Genomic DNA, 15,390 nt, shown 5'->3' on the forward strand with positions numbered 1-15,390 from the left:
CTTATATTTTAGATCTAACTATTAGTAATATTAAGTTAATTTTTGTAATCAGAAGATAAATTTTTTAACCCACCCAGTTATAGTTATGATAACATCATGTAAAAGATTAAGAGTTTCGAAAAAAGGATTTAAGGAGCGAGATGATAGAAAATATACTGAAATAAATTCTATAAGATGCGAAAATGATGTAATGTCTGTTGAAAAATTATCTCTAAATACTAACGAATCATTGACCAAGGATTATACTTCTTTAGAAAAACTAAATAAAATTTGTATCGTAAACGATGAAAAATATACGTTGCCTGTATCGGAAGATTTATTAACATTTGCGCTCAACGATTATTTTGAACGACAAAGGTGCGATGACGATGAAAACAATAAATTATATAGCTTGGGTAAAAATTATATTCCGAAAAATGAGTTAGCTAGTTCAACATTGTTTTCGGAGTTTGACTCCAAGGCTTATAAAAATGCTTTTTCGGTTTTACATGGGGATACTATATTGAATCAACTTCTAGATCTTGAGAATAATGAAGAAGAAAATGTTGGCATACCCTATTTAAGAGGGAGTAATCTCGAGGGAAAGAAAATCTGTTACAGTTTTGGTACCGGATTATATTATAAGGTGAATGAAAATAAAAATTATTTTAATCTTGATATGGACATTTTTTCAGCTATGGATTGTCATAAATTTGCGAGCTTTTCCGAGGAACTTTTATGTGCAGCCAAAAACGATAACGATTATTTTAATGATTATGGGGAAACTTGTCATATTAATTACGATAAATATTTTTTGTGTGACAAAGAAAATATAATTAATGACAATGAATCCCTCTGTAATAAAATTATTTATGACGCGAATTCCCATAATGTCCTAAAAAATTTGACTGAAGATAGAGATTTTATTAATCCATCACTTGAGGATAAAGTTAACGAGAATACAAGTAATAGTGAGGATTGGAATCATCCATTAGATTTATCATTCCCCCGTAATTCGATTCTGAGTTCACTTGACGATTCATATTTAAATATTGACAAGATACATACCAATGATCAAATTATAATAAACGCCGAAGCATTAAGCAATCAAATGTCGGATGAAACAAGAGATTCCGATTTTGAGCTTCTAAAAAATTTGGTAAGCAATAAAAGCAATATCCTTCACCTCCGCACCGATAATGGGAGGGTATCAGATCAAGTTCTCGAAAATGGGGATGAGGAAATTTCGAGTACTAAGGTGACATTTACCAATAAAAACACCCGCAACTCTCTTGGAAAAACCGCGACATTAAAAAATAGGCAGATGAAGCTAATAAAATTTGAAAAAGGTAGAAATAAAATATCTTTAGATTCGAATAAAGAAAATAAACATTCAAACATAAATAACCTTAGTGATTCGACCATAAACACTTCAAATGATAATTTAATCAATTATAAAAGGTCTAACAAGAAGATAACCCCTTCCCGGAATATATTTCAAGATAGTAAATTTTCAATACGTAATGAGTCAAAATTTCAAGAACCCGTCTATCAAGATGAAAAAGTGCTAGCCTGCGAACTTTCTGAGAAACTCTTCGAGACTATAAAAGGTTTACAAAGACATGTTAAGGTTATTCATCACAAGATCAAAGATAATTTGTGCGAATATTGCGAAAAATCATTTGGTCGAGTGGCTAATTTGAACAGGCACATGAAAACTGTTCATCACAAGATCAAAGATAATTTGTGCGAATATTGCGAAAAATCATTTGGTCGAGTGGCTCATTTGAACAGGCACATGAAAACTGTTCATCACAAGATCAAAGATAATTTGTGCGAATATTGCGAAAAATCATTTGGTCGAGTGGCTGATTTGAACCAGCACATAAAAACTGTTCATCACAAGATCAAAGATAATTTGTGCGAATATTGCGAAAAATCATTTAGTCGAGTGGCTGATTTGAACCAGCACATAAAAACTGTTCATCAAAAGATCAAAGATAATTTGTGCGAATATTGCGAAAAATCATTTGGCCAGGTATCTAACTTGAACAGGCACATAAAAGTTCATCACAAAATATAATAACATTGACAATATTGCACCGAATTCTTCTCCGGGAAACATTCTCAAAATAACGCATATTGAAATAGAACATTAAAAAAAAAAATTTGAGTTTTCCTTGGTAAATATATAATTTTTGATTGGTGGGTAAACTTTTAAATCCTTCTAATATTTATAACTATTTCAAAAAAAAACTTCTTATTTTAAAAAAATGAATAAATAAGCTGGTCAAATATTGTCTTTTATACTCGTTTTTTTAAAAATAATAACTTTTATCTGTTCCCAGTTTATGAATAATTATTGTAGTTTTGAATTTAAATAAATTTATTTTTTAATCACGAATATTCCATTCTTAATACCTGTTAAAATTGTTTTAAAAAAGAGAAGCATTTTAATCCAAAAAAATATAATTCTTCCAACCAAATTTTTTTAATATCCTCAAGGAAGTAGTAACTTCATCAGAAAATGCGAGTGTAGGTATATAATATACTGTATCCTGCGTTGCAAACGCAAATTATGCGTTTCATGGATATCGTGTAAATTGGCCAAATTACCGCGTGAGAAACCATTTTTTTTAAAAAAAATGCAAACTAGTTTGTTTTTTTCCAATACTTTTTTATTCGATCATCCATTTCACACTTAGAAATTCCACCATTTCTTTAAGAACTTGGTTTTTTTTTGCAAGAATTCCAGATAAGAATAATAAAGGAGAGGGGACTAAGATAATAATATAAAATAACCGAGGCACGTTGAGTACATGGGACGTCCACTCCAAATATAAATTAAGTTGTTCATCTATAGAAATAAAAATTTAAGCCTAATATGGATAATTACGTAAACACATGATTGGCTAAAGAAAAATAATAAGTATTTTAAATTTTACCGAGGAAAATGTGGCTCTTAGAATCTTAATAAATAAGTTTTAAAAGTTTAAACCCTATTTAATCTGGCAATTTTTTAGAATCACAAAAGATTAATTAATATGATTATAAATGGTATTTATAAAGCTAGAAGGTTATATAACATGGTTGGTCATAGATGGTTGGTTCTATTAACTAGTGCATATTTATTTTGATTAAATTAATATTTGTCAATCTAAAACATTAATTTTTAATCTAGTATATAATATTTGTTTTTTTTTTACAAAAATTCCTAAAATCTTATAAAATCTCTAAATTCTATTTATACTTAATTATTGCGTATAATAAATTAATATATAAGCCTCTTGTATTATAACAATATCATAAAAAAAATTTAATTTTACACTTAAACCTCTCTTTTATGTGTGTACCAACTATCACTTATAGGTGTCCCAACGAACCCAGAGTATGGTGTTGGGATTCAATTCCGAAAAAGTATAATTTTTATTTTATATATATATATAATTATTTCAAATAGCCTATTCTTTTAAAATTCAGAATTATTTATTCATATTAGTCTAATATTACTGAATATATTCAGGTCTGAACAAAAAGTGCTCCAACCTGATCTCCCTCATATTTTAAAATGGAATATTTAGAAAATAATTTACAAAAAGCCTATTCTTTCATAACTCAGTTTAAATTTTTAATGGACGATATACTAATAAAGCGGCATCCTCAGTTGAAACATGAGATACGTTCCGTTTTTTTATTATTAAAAAAAATGTAAGACAGAACTTAAGCCCTCGATTTGTGCTATTATAGTGCCTCAATGACTCTCACCATTTGACCATATAAGTTCAAAGTCAGCAATAATCCATATTGGGTAAAGAAAAGCTTTTTATTAACGAGAGCTATTTAAAGTAGTATCCAAATAGAAAAATTTTGGGCCCCCGATTGGAATTGAGTTTTTATCCGGCTCAACCAAATTTTATACCAACTTGACCAATTCCCAATTTTTTACTTAAGTTCCCCGCCCCAGCCCCTTATCATTAAATACAAAGTTTAACCTAAAATATATGTAGTTGAATTTCATAATATAGAACTATTTATAATATTAGGGTTACTACACTTTATGTATTATCGCTTTCTATCAAATATTAGAATTTTATAATCCAGCCCAATTATTCTTTGACCTGGCCTGGTCCGTTAATTTTTTGCCAGGTTCGGCATAAATAAAAATATTTTAAACGTTTGCCCATGGAGCGAGCATTGCAAATCTCTAATTTGAATCAAGCTGTAAGATCAAAGAGTGTTTTATTTAAAAAAAATATCCACGTGATTGTAACATTTAGAAAATATACATACTTATTAACTATAAATCTCCCTAAATAATTATTGCCAAATTCATTCTTAAATAAAAAATAATAATAAAATCTCATATGCCCCTCTATTTCAAGGAGGGAGGAACATTTCCCCCTATAAATTCCCGAAGCTCAGTAATCAATTCCCCCGTTTAATTTGAAACCTAATGTGTCCTTCTTATTTGTTTATCATTTAACTTCTATTATTTGGCTTAGAATTAAAAACTGAATCGCTCAGAATTTTTTCCTTTTCTCAAAATTAAAAAAAATAAAATACCTATGCTCTGTCCTGGTGAGACTTGTTTTTGATACATTATACTGATTTTAGGCTAAACAAGCTACTGAACTAGGACACTTTATTTCAGTTTGTTATAAATGTTTAGTAGCATTGTTATTTTTCCTATTTTTTTTCTAGTTTTTTCTAGTTTTTTTCCTTTTTTTCTTTCTTTAACTTTTTAGGCCGTTTAGTAAAAGTTGAACTAGGACAAATTCTTAAAGATCAAAATGTTTACAGAATTTCAAGGATATTTTTTTCTTAAAATTTAAGACTATTTTCTGGGAGTTTCATATATTTTTCTGAACTATTCATTTTTCCAATTTTAGTATTATATCTGAGAAAGTTATTATTTTTTTCCCGAGCAATTAATTATTTCTGAGGATAGTATTTCATCTGAAATTTCAATATTTCCTCTGAGCGATAAGTATTTATTTTGATGGCTGTGTCCTAGGACCCACTCAATTTGGATACTTGACTTCTTTTTAGTACAGGCTAAAAGGTTTTGAACAAGACACCCTATTTTGGTTTATTTTAAGTCTTTGGTGTCATTGTTATTTTTCGTATTTTATTCTCATTTTTTATCTTCCCTTTTTTTTGTTTTTTTCGTTTTATTTAAAAAAAAATATTCTCCTTTGCTTTTTTGGCTAATTAGCCGATTATTAAGTATTGACATAGGACAGGGCCTTAAGGATTTTTGTTTCTGAGCATTTCAGTTTTTCTTTGATATCTATCGTACAACTCTTTCCCATTTCTTAACTTTAGGAAATATAATAAACAAATATTCTAGTCGTTACTTATGACAAAATATGAAAATAATTTTTATTCATACTGACTGACCATACAAGCAAATTATAAAGTTAAATTTTTGTTTTAAATCTAATTTTCTTAAGAGGCTCCAAAACCAAAACTTTAGTTATTTTTTCAATTTATGCCTACAATAGAATAACTTAGGGATCATTTCAACCCCGATAAAGTATTATTTTAAATGCGAAAGAACGATAATAATATTCGAAAAATGTGCTTTACCTCAGCGCAAGTAGAGACTAACTTTAATTTTGCCATCGTATATATAGCAAAACCTGTCTTATTTGGGCGCCGTTGGGATCCAATATTTTTGCCCAACTTAGACATCTGCCTAATTTAAAGACATTTTCGAATACATAGGAGTTAATATTTGATTGGGACTCAAAATATTGGTTAAAATGGAGACATTAATGTATATCCTGAAATTCTTAGCCTATATTATCTCTTACGTTTCTAAGTTCCTGTTCATTTTACAGTTAAAAATCTAAAAAAATAAATAATGTTTATATTTTCGCGGTGAAAAAACAAATTAAAGGCATAAGGAAATTTTAAATTTATTATTTAAAATAATTTTTCTTTTCTGCTATAATTCAAAATAGAATATATATATATATATAATTATTCTGAAATAGGGATGCATTGCAATTGATACATAAAAACCTTTTACATTTCCCAAAAATCATATTTAATAAATAAATAAATTGTAATTTTGGATATGCCTCCCTCTCACAACTCTCTAGCTATGTGTATAAATATATTTTAAGTTTTAAGTGATACTTTGTATTTAAAATTCTATATAAATTTTCAAGAACTTGAGAATATTATAAGAATATTAAATAAAAAAAATGAAAATAAATGTCATATTCATCAATCGCTATATGGATGTAACTGAGCAGGGAATCTACCCTTTCATATAAAGGAAAATTCCTGGAGATTTTGATCATGGATGGCTGTAATTTACCAATTCTCGATGCTTACATAAGGGATTTTTTATTAACAACACTAATTTTACCACATTGTTAAAATACGTAATTATTAATGCTTATTTTTTATGATTTGAAATTGTCATTTTTATAAAAACCAAATGTTAAATGAGAATTAGTAAATCAAAAATATTAATTTTTGAACCTAGTTTTAATCAATCAACTAATTAAATTCTTGAAATGAAGTGGCCAAAAAGTAGAGGTATTATAAATTGAGCAAAAACTATTTTTTTTTAAATATAAAACTATATTAACTTTTAAATTTAATCTTTAATCTTTAATAGCACGTGGTCATAGACCTGCCCAAATGTGAGCGTACGTGAATTATATGAAGGCCCTTCCTTCATATAATTATGCCGATTTTTTTACTCAAGGATACCAACAAACCTTGTAACCCAGAGGTAAAAGTAAAAAAAGGGTGGGACTACATCCCAGCTATTTGTATATGGTATATGTTAGTACTGAGTATAGCAAAGGAAAGGAAAGAATATAAGAATAGGAAAAGTTCCTTCTTCAAAAAATAAATAAAAAAAATTAGAATGTTTACAAATTTAAATAAAAATAATTTTTTTCTTAAAGTTATAAGCGTTAGTGGTAAAAATTAGTGTTATTAAAAAAGGCCCCCGATTTGGGTCTAAAATAATGTTATTTAAGCATCTAGATTTGACAAATAGAGGCCTATGCCTTACAGCCAACTATGAGTAAAATCTTCAAGCTTACATAGTATTATTTTGGCTAAAATCTTAAATCGTTTTTAAAAAATTGACCCAAATTTGGGCTTTTTAACAACACTATATATTTCAGACCCTAACCTTATCATGGTTATCAAAATGTTAGTTTTTATTATAGAACCATTTTTTAAGTCCGCCCCCTTCTGCCAGATCCTAGATTTTGGGGTTTAGTACATCACTAGTTGCCAAACAAGGGAATGCCCTAATAAATAGATGTTTTATCATCAGGCCTTTATTACTATTTATATTTGATTTACAAAATAAATATATAAGTACGTATAAGGTTGTTCCGATTTTATGAATCGAATATTTCATATATTCATGAATATTCATGAATATCAAATATTATTATTCGAATAGTATTCGAATTTTTTTTTAACCATTTGAATAATAATATAAAATAATAATAATAAAATATTCGATTCTTATATAATAAATTAAAAATATTTCAATATTCGGGCACTGGTATAAGTATGTATAATATGTTTTTATAATAATAATATATATTACACGCAGCTATTAAAATTTTCTTTTAATAAGCAGTAGCTGACTCCAAAATACACGTTACAAGCTCGGCGCCATAACTAAAACTACTAAATGTATTCTTCTGTTAAAATTTACAAGTATCTTGAACGAAAACTGATTAGAAAGTAACTCCTGATAAATTTAAAAATTTACGATGACAATCAATACTCACATATAACACAATTTCTATTAAACCTTTCCCGGTCATATTATCTCAGATTTTTACACTTTTATGAAATTATACAGCCATTTCCATGCAATCAAACTTTGCTCAAATCGAGTCGCAAAATGAAATAACTCAGTTAATAAATCCTTTTATTACAAACGGATTTTAAGACAAATCTCCAATGAGTCTAATTGCAATCATTCAAGATATCTATAACTCTTGACATACATACAAATCAACCAGTCAAATAAATTTTTTAAATGAAAGGGGAGGGGTCAAGCTAAACCAATGACATATAATAATATGTCATTGAGCTAAACAAAAAAAATTTAAGCAATAGATAGGTTAAATGTTGGCTCACTCCATATCTCTACAGCATGCCTTCAACTGTAACCTGCAAATGTATAGTGAATTTAAAGATAAATGTGCTTATTGATTGATGCTTTTATATAAAATAAAATCCGTTTATCGTTTTCCAAAATAATTTTTTTTTAATGAATGATTTTTATATTATTTTAATAAGTGATTCCTATGTCGTAAAATATTAAACAGGCTCACAAATTGTGAAAATATTAATAACTGATTTTATAGAGCCAGTGGCAGCTCCCATCTTATCATTCTTTGGAATAGTTGATTTAGTCAACTGAAGTTTGCAAAATGCCTGTTTATCGGGATACTTAAGGAATAGTTAAAATTATTCGATTGTGCTAGATTTTCATTCTAAAAATTTTCTATTTTTTTAAATATTTATAAAAATATAAGGGGGAATTTTCTTAAGCAAATATTTTAAATGATGATAATTTTCTCACTTTGAAATTTATACAAATTAGCTAATATGGCATAGCCGCTAATTGCATACTTTTTATTGGTTATCAGATTTAACAAATTTAAGAACAGGACATCCAATTGAATGATGGAATTGAATTTTTTCATTTTGAAATTTCCTTTTTAGGCATACATGATATTTTTACATAAAATCTTTTAAAATCATAATAATTTTTTGTAAAAATTTTCAAAAACATGGATTTATTTTTTATATAAATATATACAAAATGATATTTTTTTTAAAAAAAGTTTAGAATGTGAAGAATTTTTATGGTATATTTCTAAAATAGTAAAAATGTGGTAATTGAGTTGAGATTTGAACATTTTTTAAAAAAAAATAAAATATAGTCAATAAAAGACCAGGCAACACTGTTTGAAGCTCAAGCCCTAAACCTTTGCTCAATAATACAAAAATTACACGTAATCACAGGGCGATCGAAGGGAGAGGTTTTATTTATGGCAAAGAATTTTATCGAATTTATCAGATCCAACTCTATTTCTATACACAGATCATTAAGTCATAATTTTACTTTTTTTTAAAGTATATTGAATCTGATTTGTAAAGAAGGATTAAGGGCCACTGATGGTCTTCCATGAATAGCAGGATTTCATTTAAATTTTCCAGAAGAGGTGCAGATTGAGATTATAATACACGTATGAGACATAATAGTGGCAATAAAAACTTTTCAACGTCCTTAATAACATCACAAAACTAAAAGGATACCTTTCATGATATATTCCAGGATTACACGCAAAAGTGTGGAATTTACGAAAATTAACGAGTAAATATTAGGACATAGAATTCTAGACTAGAAGAAAAAAAATACCTTCTAAGAATTATAGATTTAGTTAATGATAATGCGTTCTGCTGCCTTATGATAACCTGCCCTTAGTAATCACTTATAACGCTCCGGAAAGAGGTTTTTAGCAGCTATTCGCCCTGATACAGGTAAAAGCATTATTCGTTCAATCGCATATGCATCAAGCACGAACGTTAAATATGTCCTGTAAGCATAAAAATGCATTTATTGATCACGAAGCTTTGGCTATAATATTCGCAATTATAATTTTTACTATAAATGGTTCACATTAATAACTGACCATCAACCTCCTAAACACATTTTTGGGGAAAACCATGGCCTTTCCAATATGAATGATCACCGTTTACGTTGGAGAGGGGGGAGGGGTTATTGTTGTCTAGTCACTATTACGATATTTAATATAGACGGGAACCTGAATATAACTCCGGATATCCTATTGCGTTTGACAACACAACAAATAAGGATTACATCAAAAAAGAATTGGGAGATCAACCAATAAAATGTGTGCATGTTGGCAGATCTTAATATAACGTGGAACGATCTATGCCGTGAAATTAAATCAGATGAAATTCTTCCGAGATAGCTCTGGACGAATTATTGAAAAGGGAATAATATATTGGGGAACTCGAATCATCATGCCAACAATGCTAAAGATATTTTAAAACATTATATTAGGGTTACCTGGGGATTACATTCACGTTAGGTTTGGCGAGGCATTATGCTTGGTAGCATATGGATCACGGTGTAGGAATGTGGGTAAAGGTTGTGAAAGCGTCAGCGTAATCCTCGTTCCACTTTATTCGCTGAATATTGCTTCGCAAAATTTCAAGAAAGCTCACCTCGACACACTGTTGATGAGTGTAGATAGTCAATCGAAATGGGTTGAGATTAGCACAACTAAATCCATTACATTAGTTACTATTATTCAGTAAACATTGGTTTGCCAGGTGGGGTTTGCCAAATAATTTAGTAAGTGATAACGGAAGACAATTTGTATCTAAACAGCTTGAAGACTTCTTGAGGAGTAAAACACATAACAAGTACACCTTATCACCACAAGACTAATCCAGGATGATCAGAACATTAAAATTTACTATGAGTGGTTAACATTATAAAATGATAAAGAATTGGCTCTACTTCAGATTATACATTCGACAATAAAATAATTACCTGCCCAAATGTTGTTTGAAATAATATTCGAAACATTTTTTGACCAAGGTAATTTATCTATTAGAGTTGATAAATAAAAATACTTATATAGTTACATTTATTTTGAATTAATAAAATTATTTCACATATCAATATTCAGGATATATCAATATTCAAACAATAAACACTCGATAAAAAAATATGTGGCACAGGATGAATATATATACCAAGATTATTAAGGGAAAATATTTGTTGAATCTTCCTATTTTATAAATATTCGACATTTTATCAAATTTTAATAGATTAATAATATTTTATAAATTTTATTTTAGTATGTTTATAATATTATAACAACATAAAGCAATAAAACAGGGACCTGTAGAGATAGGCATTTTAAGCATGCCTTCTATCAAGCCTACCATTACCCAGGATTTTCTTGATTTGGCCTTAACTTTCATTATAGTATTTAAACTGCCCAGCACAAATTTTTTTAAAATTTTGCTATTTTGAATAATTTTGCAATTTGTAAATGAATATTACCCTCCATTATATGTTTTTAACTGATTGATATAATTTAATTTTCCTTTTTTTTAAAGTCGCATATTTTTAATTTTTTTAAAACCCGGCCCAATTTTTAAATTCGTATACCACTTTTTTTTATAACTCGAAAAGGTTTCGATCCTAGAAAAATTATAAAGTCTTCTCCTAGAATCAAGGACAACTTAATACTTTTTGTTTTAAATCTCATTTAGGTATCGGTGATAAAGATGGAGCCGAATATTTGCCCATGGCCCCCAAAAATAAACTTTGAACGTTGATTTATACACTTTCTTCTTAAAGATTGATTAGTCCTTATTTTTAGATAGTTTTATATATTTCTATTTGATGGTGCCAGCTCATGTTAGGGTATATTCCCAATCATATAATTTATTCTTTCACCTTATAAATTTGACGAAGTGAATCCTGAAGGGAGTGGCAGATAGCCTGTCAAAGGATAATGAGGTTAATCAGGAATTGTATCTTTATTTTGAGAGGAGTAAATCAGAATCTCGCCTTTATTTTCATAAGTCATGAATTAGAAATGTTCTTATAATTTCCCATGTAGGTTAAGAATGAAATTGCTGAATTTATATTAGTTTCTGTTGTGGTCAATATTATCCATGTTGGTTTAGTATAAAATTCTAAGTCTAAGATATTTTCTTTATTTTTATTCATCAATCATCAATATACATAATCACTAAAGTTCTACAAATAATATTCATATAAGCATGTCTTTTTTTACCAAAAAATTGTTCTTTATATATATCCATAAAAAAAAATAATAACAATCAATGGCAAAATGAAAAATAAAATGTTTTTTGTTTAAAAGCGAATTTTAACTTATAAGTTATTAAATAACAAAAAATAAAATAAAGTTATTTAGTATTGAGTATTTATTAATTTTTTTATTTTCCACGCTAGAAAAGGTAAAAAGTTCTAATTTTGTTAGGTTATATTGTTTTCTATGTTGAGAATGAAGATAAGATATTCACGGCCAATTTACAAATTCGCATCTCTTTTATTATTATTATATTTCTCTAGAATTTTCTATTCCAAGTTTTAAATAAATTTTTTTATAATATATATATATATACATTTTATTCATTTAAATTATTTAAAAAAATATATTCATCATTTTAAAATATTATTTTTTTTTTAAAGTAACTAAATAAGCAACTCTTTTTAGCTACCAAAAAAGTAGCGGCGTTATTAATTAGCTAATTTATTATAAATGTAACGTCGCTAGCTAACGCCACTATTGTAACTATTGGCGGTAGAAACAAAAAAAATGTTAAAGCCGATTTGTTCAACACTTCTTTAAATATGGTCTTATGGTAAAACAGTCCGGATAAAACCAAAATTAAATATTGCAGGCCGGAATTGAAAATTGGTATTTTTTAAAAAAAATTTGAGTTGGACTTGAAAGTTAAGATTTTTTTTTTCTGTAAATCGAATTTTAAATTTAAGTTTTTTGAAAAATAATTATAAATGATTTTATTTTATATTAATAAACTCACATCCAAATTACTTTTAATTCTTTAGATTTAAATAAAAAATTGATTCAAATTTAGACGGGGATAGGAGAGTTGAGATTTATTTACAAGGCTAAGGTCTCCTCAAAATTCCCCATTTAGCTTACGACTTTGTATACTTCTTATTTTAAAAAAAAATAACTAATCTGTGTTGGTCACCAATTAAAATAAAGTTCGGAAATTTTTCCTAATTCCTTTACCGAGATTTACAAGAAAATAATATTTTCCCTTTTAAAATTGTATAATTATTTTGTTCGTTAATTTATTTATAAGAAGTTTCTTGTTTTTGATAAATTTTATATGCACAATATAAAGTCCAGAATTACAATTATAAAACATTTTTTTCTAATGCATTAAGATCCATCATTATATTATTATAATTCCATTATCCTCGTCAAATATCAAGTAAAATTTTTAAAATTAAACAAATTAAGAATTCCTGTAAAAATAAATAAATATTAAAATAGGTTTAAAATCGAATTTTCCAAATTTTATGGATAGATGACATGCTCCCACTTTTTCCAACCATTGTCCTTATATATTGCTAATATATTACAATAACCTTTTCTTAAATTACTTATCGTTGGGCGAGTATTCAAATTCATGTTAAAGTTATTAATAAATCAAGGGTTGTGTTAAACGAATCCACATTTACATTTTTGGTTTTAATAACCACTGTCACATATGGTTTACATATATAAATGACTATTAGTTCAGAGATATTTGAAAATTCCGGTTGAAGCGCGAAGGCTACCGGATTCGATTTTCAGTTTTGAACAAATTTAAAATAAGACCTCATAGATTTAGAGATTATATAATAAAAAATGGTTTAAACAAGATTTCGCACTGGTGATCTAAAAAAGAAAAGTCAAATACCGTCTCATTCAATATAACATATAAAATAAATAAAATTTAGGAAAAATAATTATATTCTGTCCAAAATTTTTTTTAGAAATAATTATGAAAGGATTTTATTTTCTCAGATATAAATATATTTCTAACATTCTGATAAATGACATTAAAATCCTTGAATCAGTAAAATAAAATTTAATGATGAATGTGTGCAATAATTTAAAAATAAATTGAAGAGAAGTAATTTTATAAATAAAAATTTAGAGATCTGCAATGTCCGTCATGAAAACCGCCATATTTAAAAAAAAAATTAGGATGTGTTGGAGAACTTGTGACAAATGCTATTTTTTTACTAGATCGAGCTAACAAATTTGTTCAAAATTTTAAGCTGAACCTGCCCATTTTGCAATTTTTTATAACTAAGATAAATACAAACTTATTATGACGTTTACCTTCACATAATCACGAACTGTAGTGTTATTAAAAAGCCCGATTCAGATAGATTTTTTAAAAAAACGGCCAGATTAAGATTATAACTAAAATGAGATTATATAAGCCTAAAGATTTTGCTCATAGCTGGAAATACTTGGACATCTATTTACCAAATCTCGATGCTTAAATAATATTATTTAGGCTAAAATCCTAATCGGTCGGTTTTGAAAAATAGACCCAAACGGGTTTTTTAAATAACACTAACGGACTGGAATAAACTTGTGGAAATCTCTTTAAGAGACAAGCTTAGCCGGACAAGGAATTTTACCAGCCCGACCTGGATGGGCAAATTTTTTTTGAACTAGGCAAAAATTATAGGGGGCGGATCAAAGAATAAAATATGAACGGGCCGAGACATACAGCGCTCAAATTATAGTACCTTGTTCTTTAGGTATTACAATATAAAATGTTTCTTAATTTATTTTGTAGAAATCCAAATATAATATCTAACTCCATTCTAATTTCACTCACTCTAGAATTCTTTCTACCAAATTTTTCTCAAATTATAGTACCTTGTTCTTTAGGTATTATAATATAAAATGTTTTTAAATTTATTTCGTAGAAATTAAAAAATAATATCTAACACCATTCTAATTTCACTCACTATAGAATTTCTTTCTAATACCAAATTTTTTTAACCTCTTAGATTTACAATTTTTCTTTTCCTTGTTTTATAATTGCACCAACTAAAATTAGTGTTCTTATAACTCTTTTTTTATATAAAAACAATAATTCAATTCAAAATCTAGTTGCAGAACTTTTTTATATTTTTAATTCACCATGCGGTGTAAAAAAAATATTAGCAGAATCAACCTAATCACAATCAAGGTTCTTAAATCTTCTTTCCAATAAAAAAATCTTAATCCAGATTATAATTGAGTTGTTGATGTTGATTTTAAAAAACATCTATATTTGTGGAGTAAAAAATAATAACAAAACCAACTTTTAACTAAATCAAAAAATATTAGAACTCTCATCAAGCAAAAAATTTGTTACATTGAAAGTAAAATTTTTTTTAAATTTATTTGAAAAAACTAATATCGGCCCTGACTTTTAATTTTGAAGTTATGGCTAACAACTGTTAAATCTAAAAATAATTATCTCGTGGAATCGAAATAAATAATAGATATTCAAATTTTATTCATGAGTGGGTCTATTTAACCTTGTTTACTAATCCTTCGTTGGCTAGATCACACTATTCTCTACTATGGTCATTTAGTCAACCCGATTTATTGTTTAACAACACTAATATCATCACTATTTATTGTTTGCCTAGGAAACAAAATACCACTTTTGTATATTTTATAATAAATAAATATATATCTTAATATAGCTTAAGAATCAATATAATATTTATAAATTAATTGAATGTAATTTTTAATATTATTAAATTTAAATTAGAGTGACATGCGAATTTAGTTAATCTGT

At 27.4% G+C, this 15,390-nt stretch overlaps 1 protein-coding gene across 1 annotated transcript; it reads left to right on the forward strand.

Moving 5' to 3' along the window:
- Positions 1 to 85: 85 nt before the first annotated feature.
- On the forward strand, positions 86 to 2,062 carry LOC135928785 (uncharacterized). The gene has a single exon (XM_065465248.1). The coding sequence runs from the start codon at positions 86 to 88 to the stop codon at positions 2,060 to 2,062; it is 1,977 nt and encodes a 658-aa protein (XP_065321320.1).
- The last annotated feature ends 13,328 nt before the right edge of the window (positions 2,063 to 15,390 follow it).

This window comes from Gordionus sp. m RMFG-2023, chromosome 4 (assembly GCF_954871325.1).
Source record: "Gordionus sp. m RMFG-2023 chromosome 4, tfGorSpeb1-WG-v2, whole genome shotgun sequence".
Taxonomy (NCBI): Eukaryota; Metazoa; Nematomorpha; class Gordioida; order Chordodea; family Parachordodidae; genus Gordionus; species Gordionus sp. m RMFG-2023.

Excerpts from the sequence above, each read along its gene's own strand:
- LOC135928785 (XM_065465248.1), top strand. The coding sequence starts at position 86 with ATGATAACATCATGTAAAAGATTAAGAGTTTCGAAAAAAGGATTTAAG.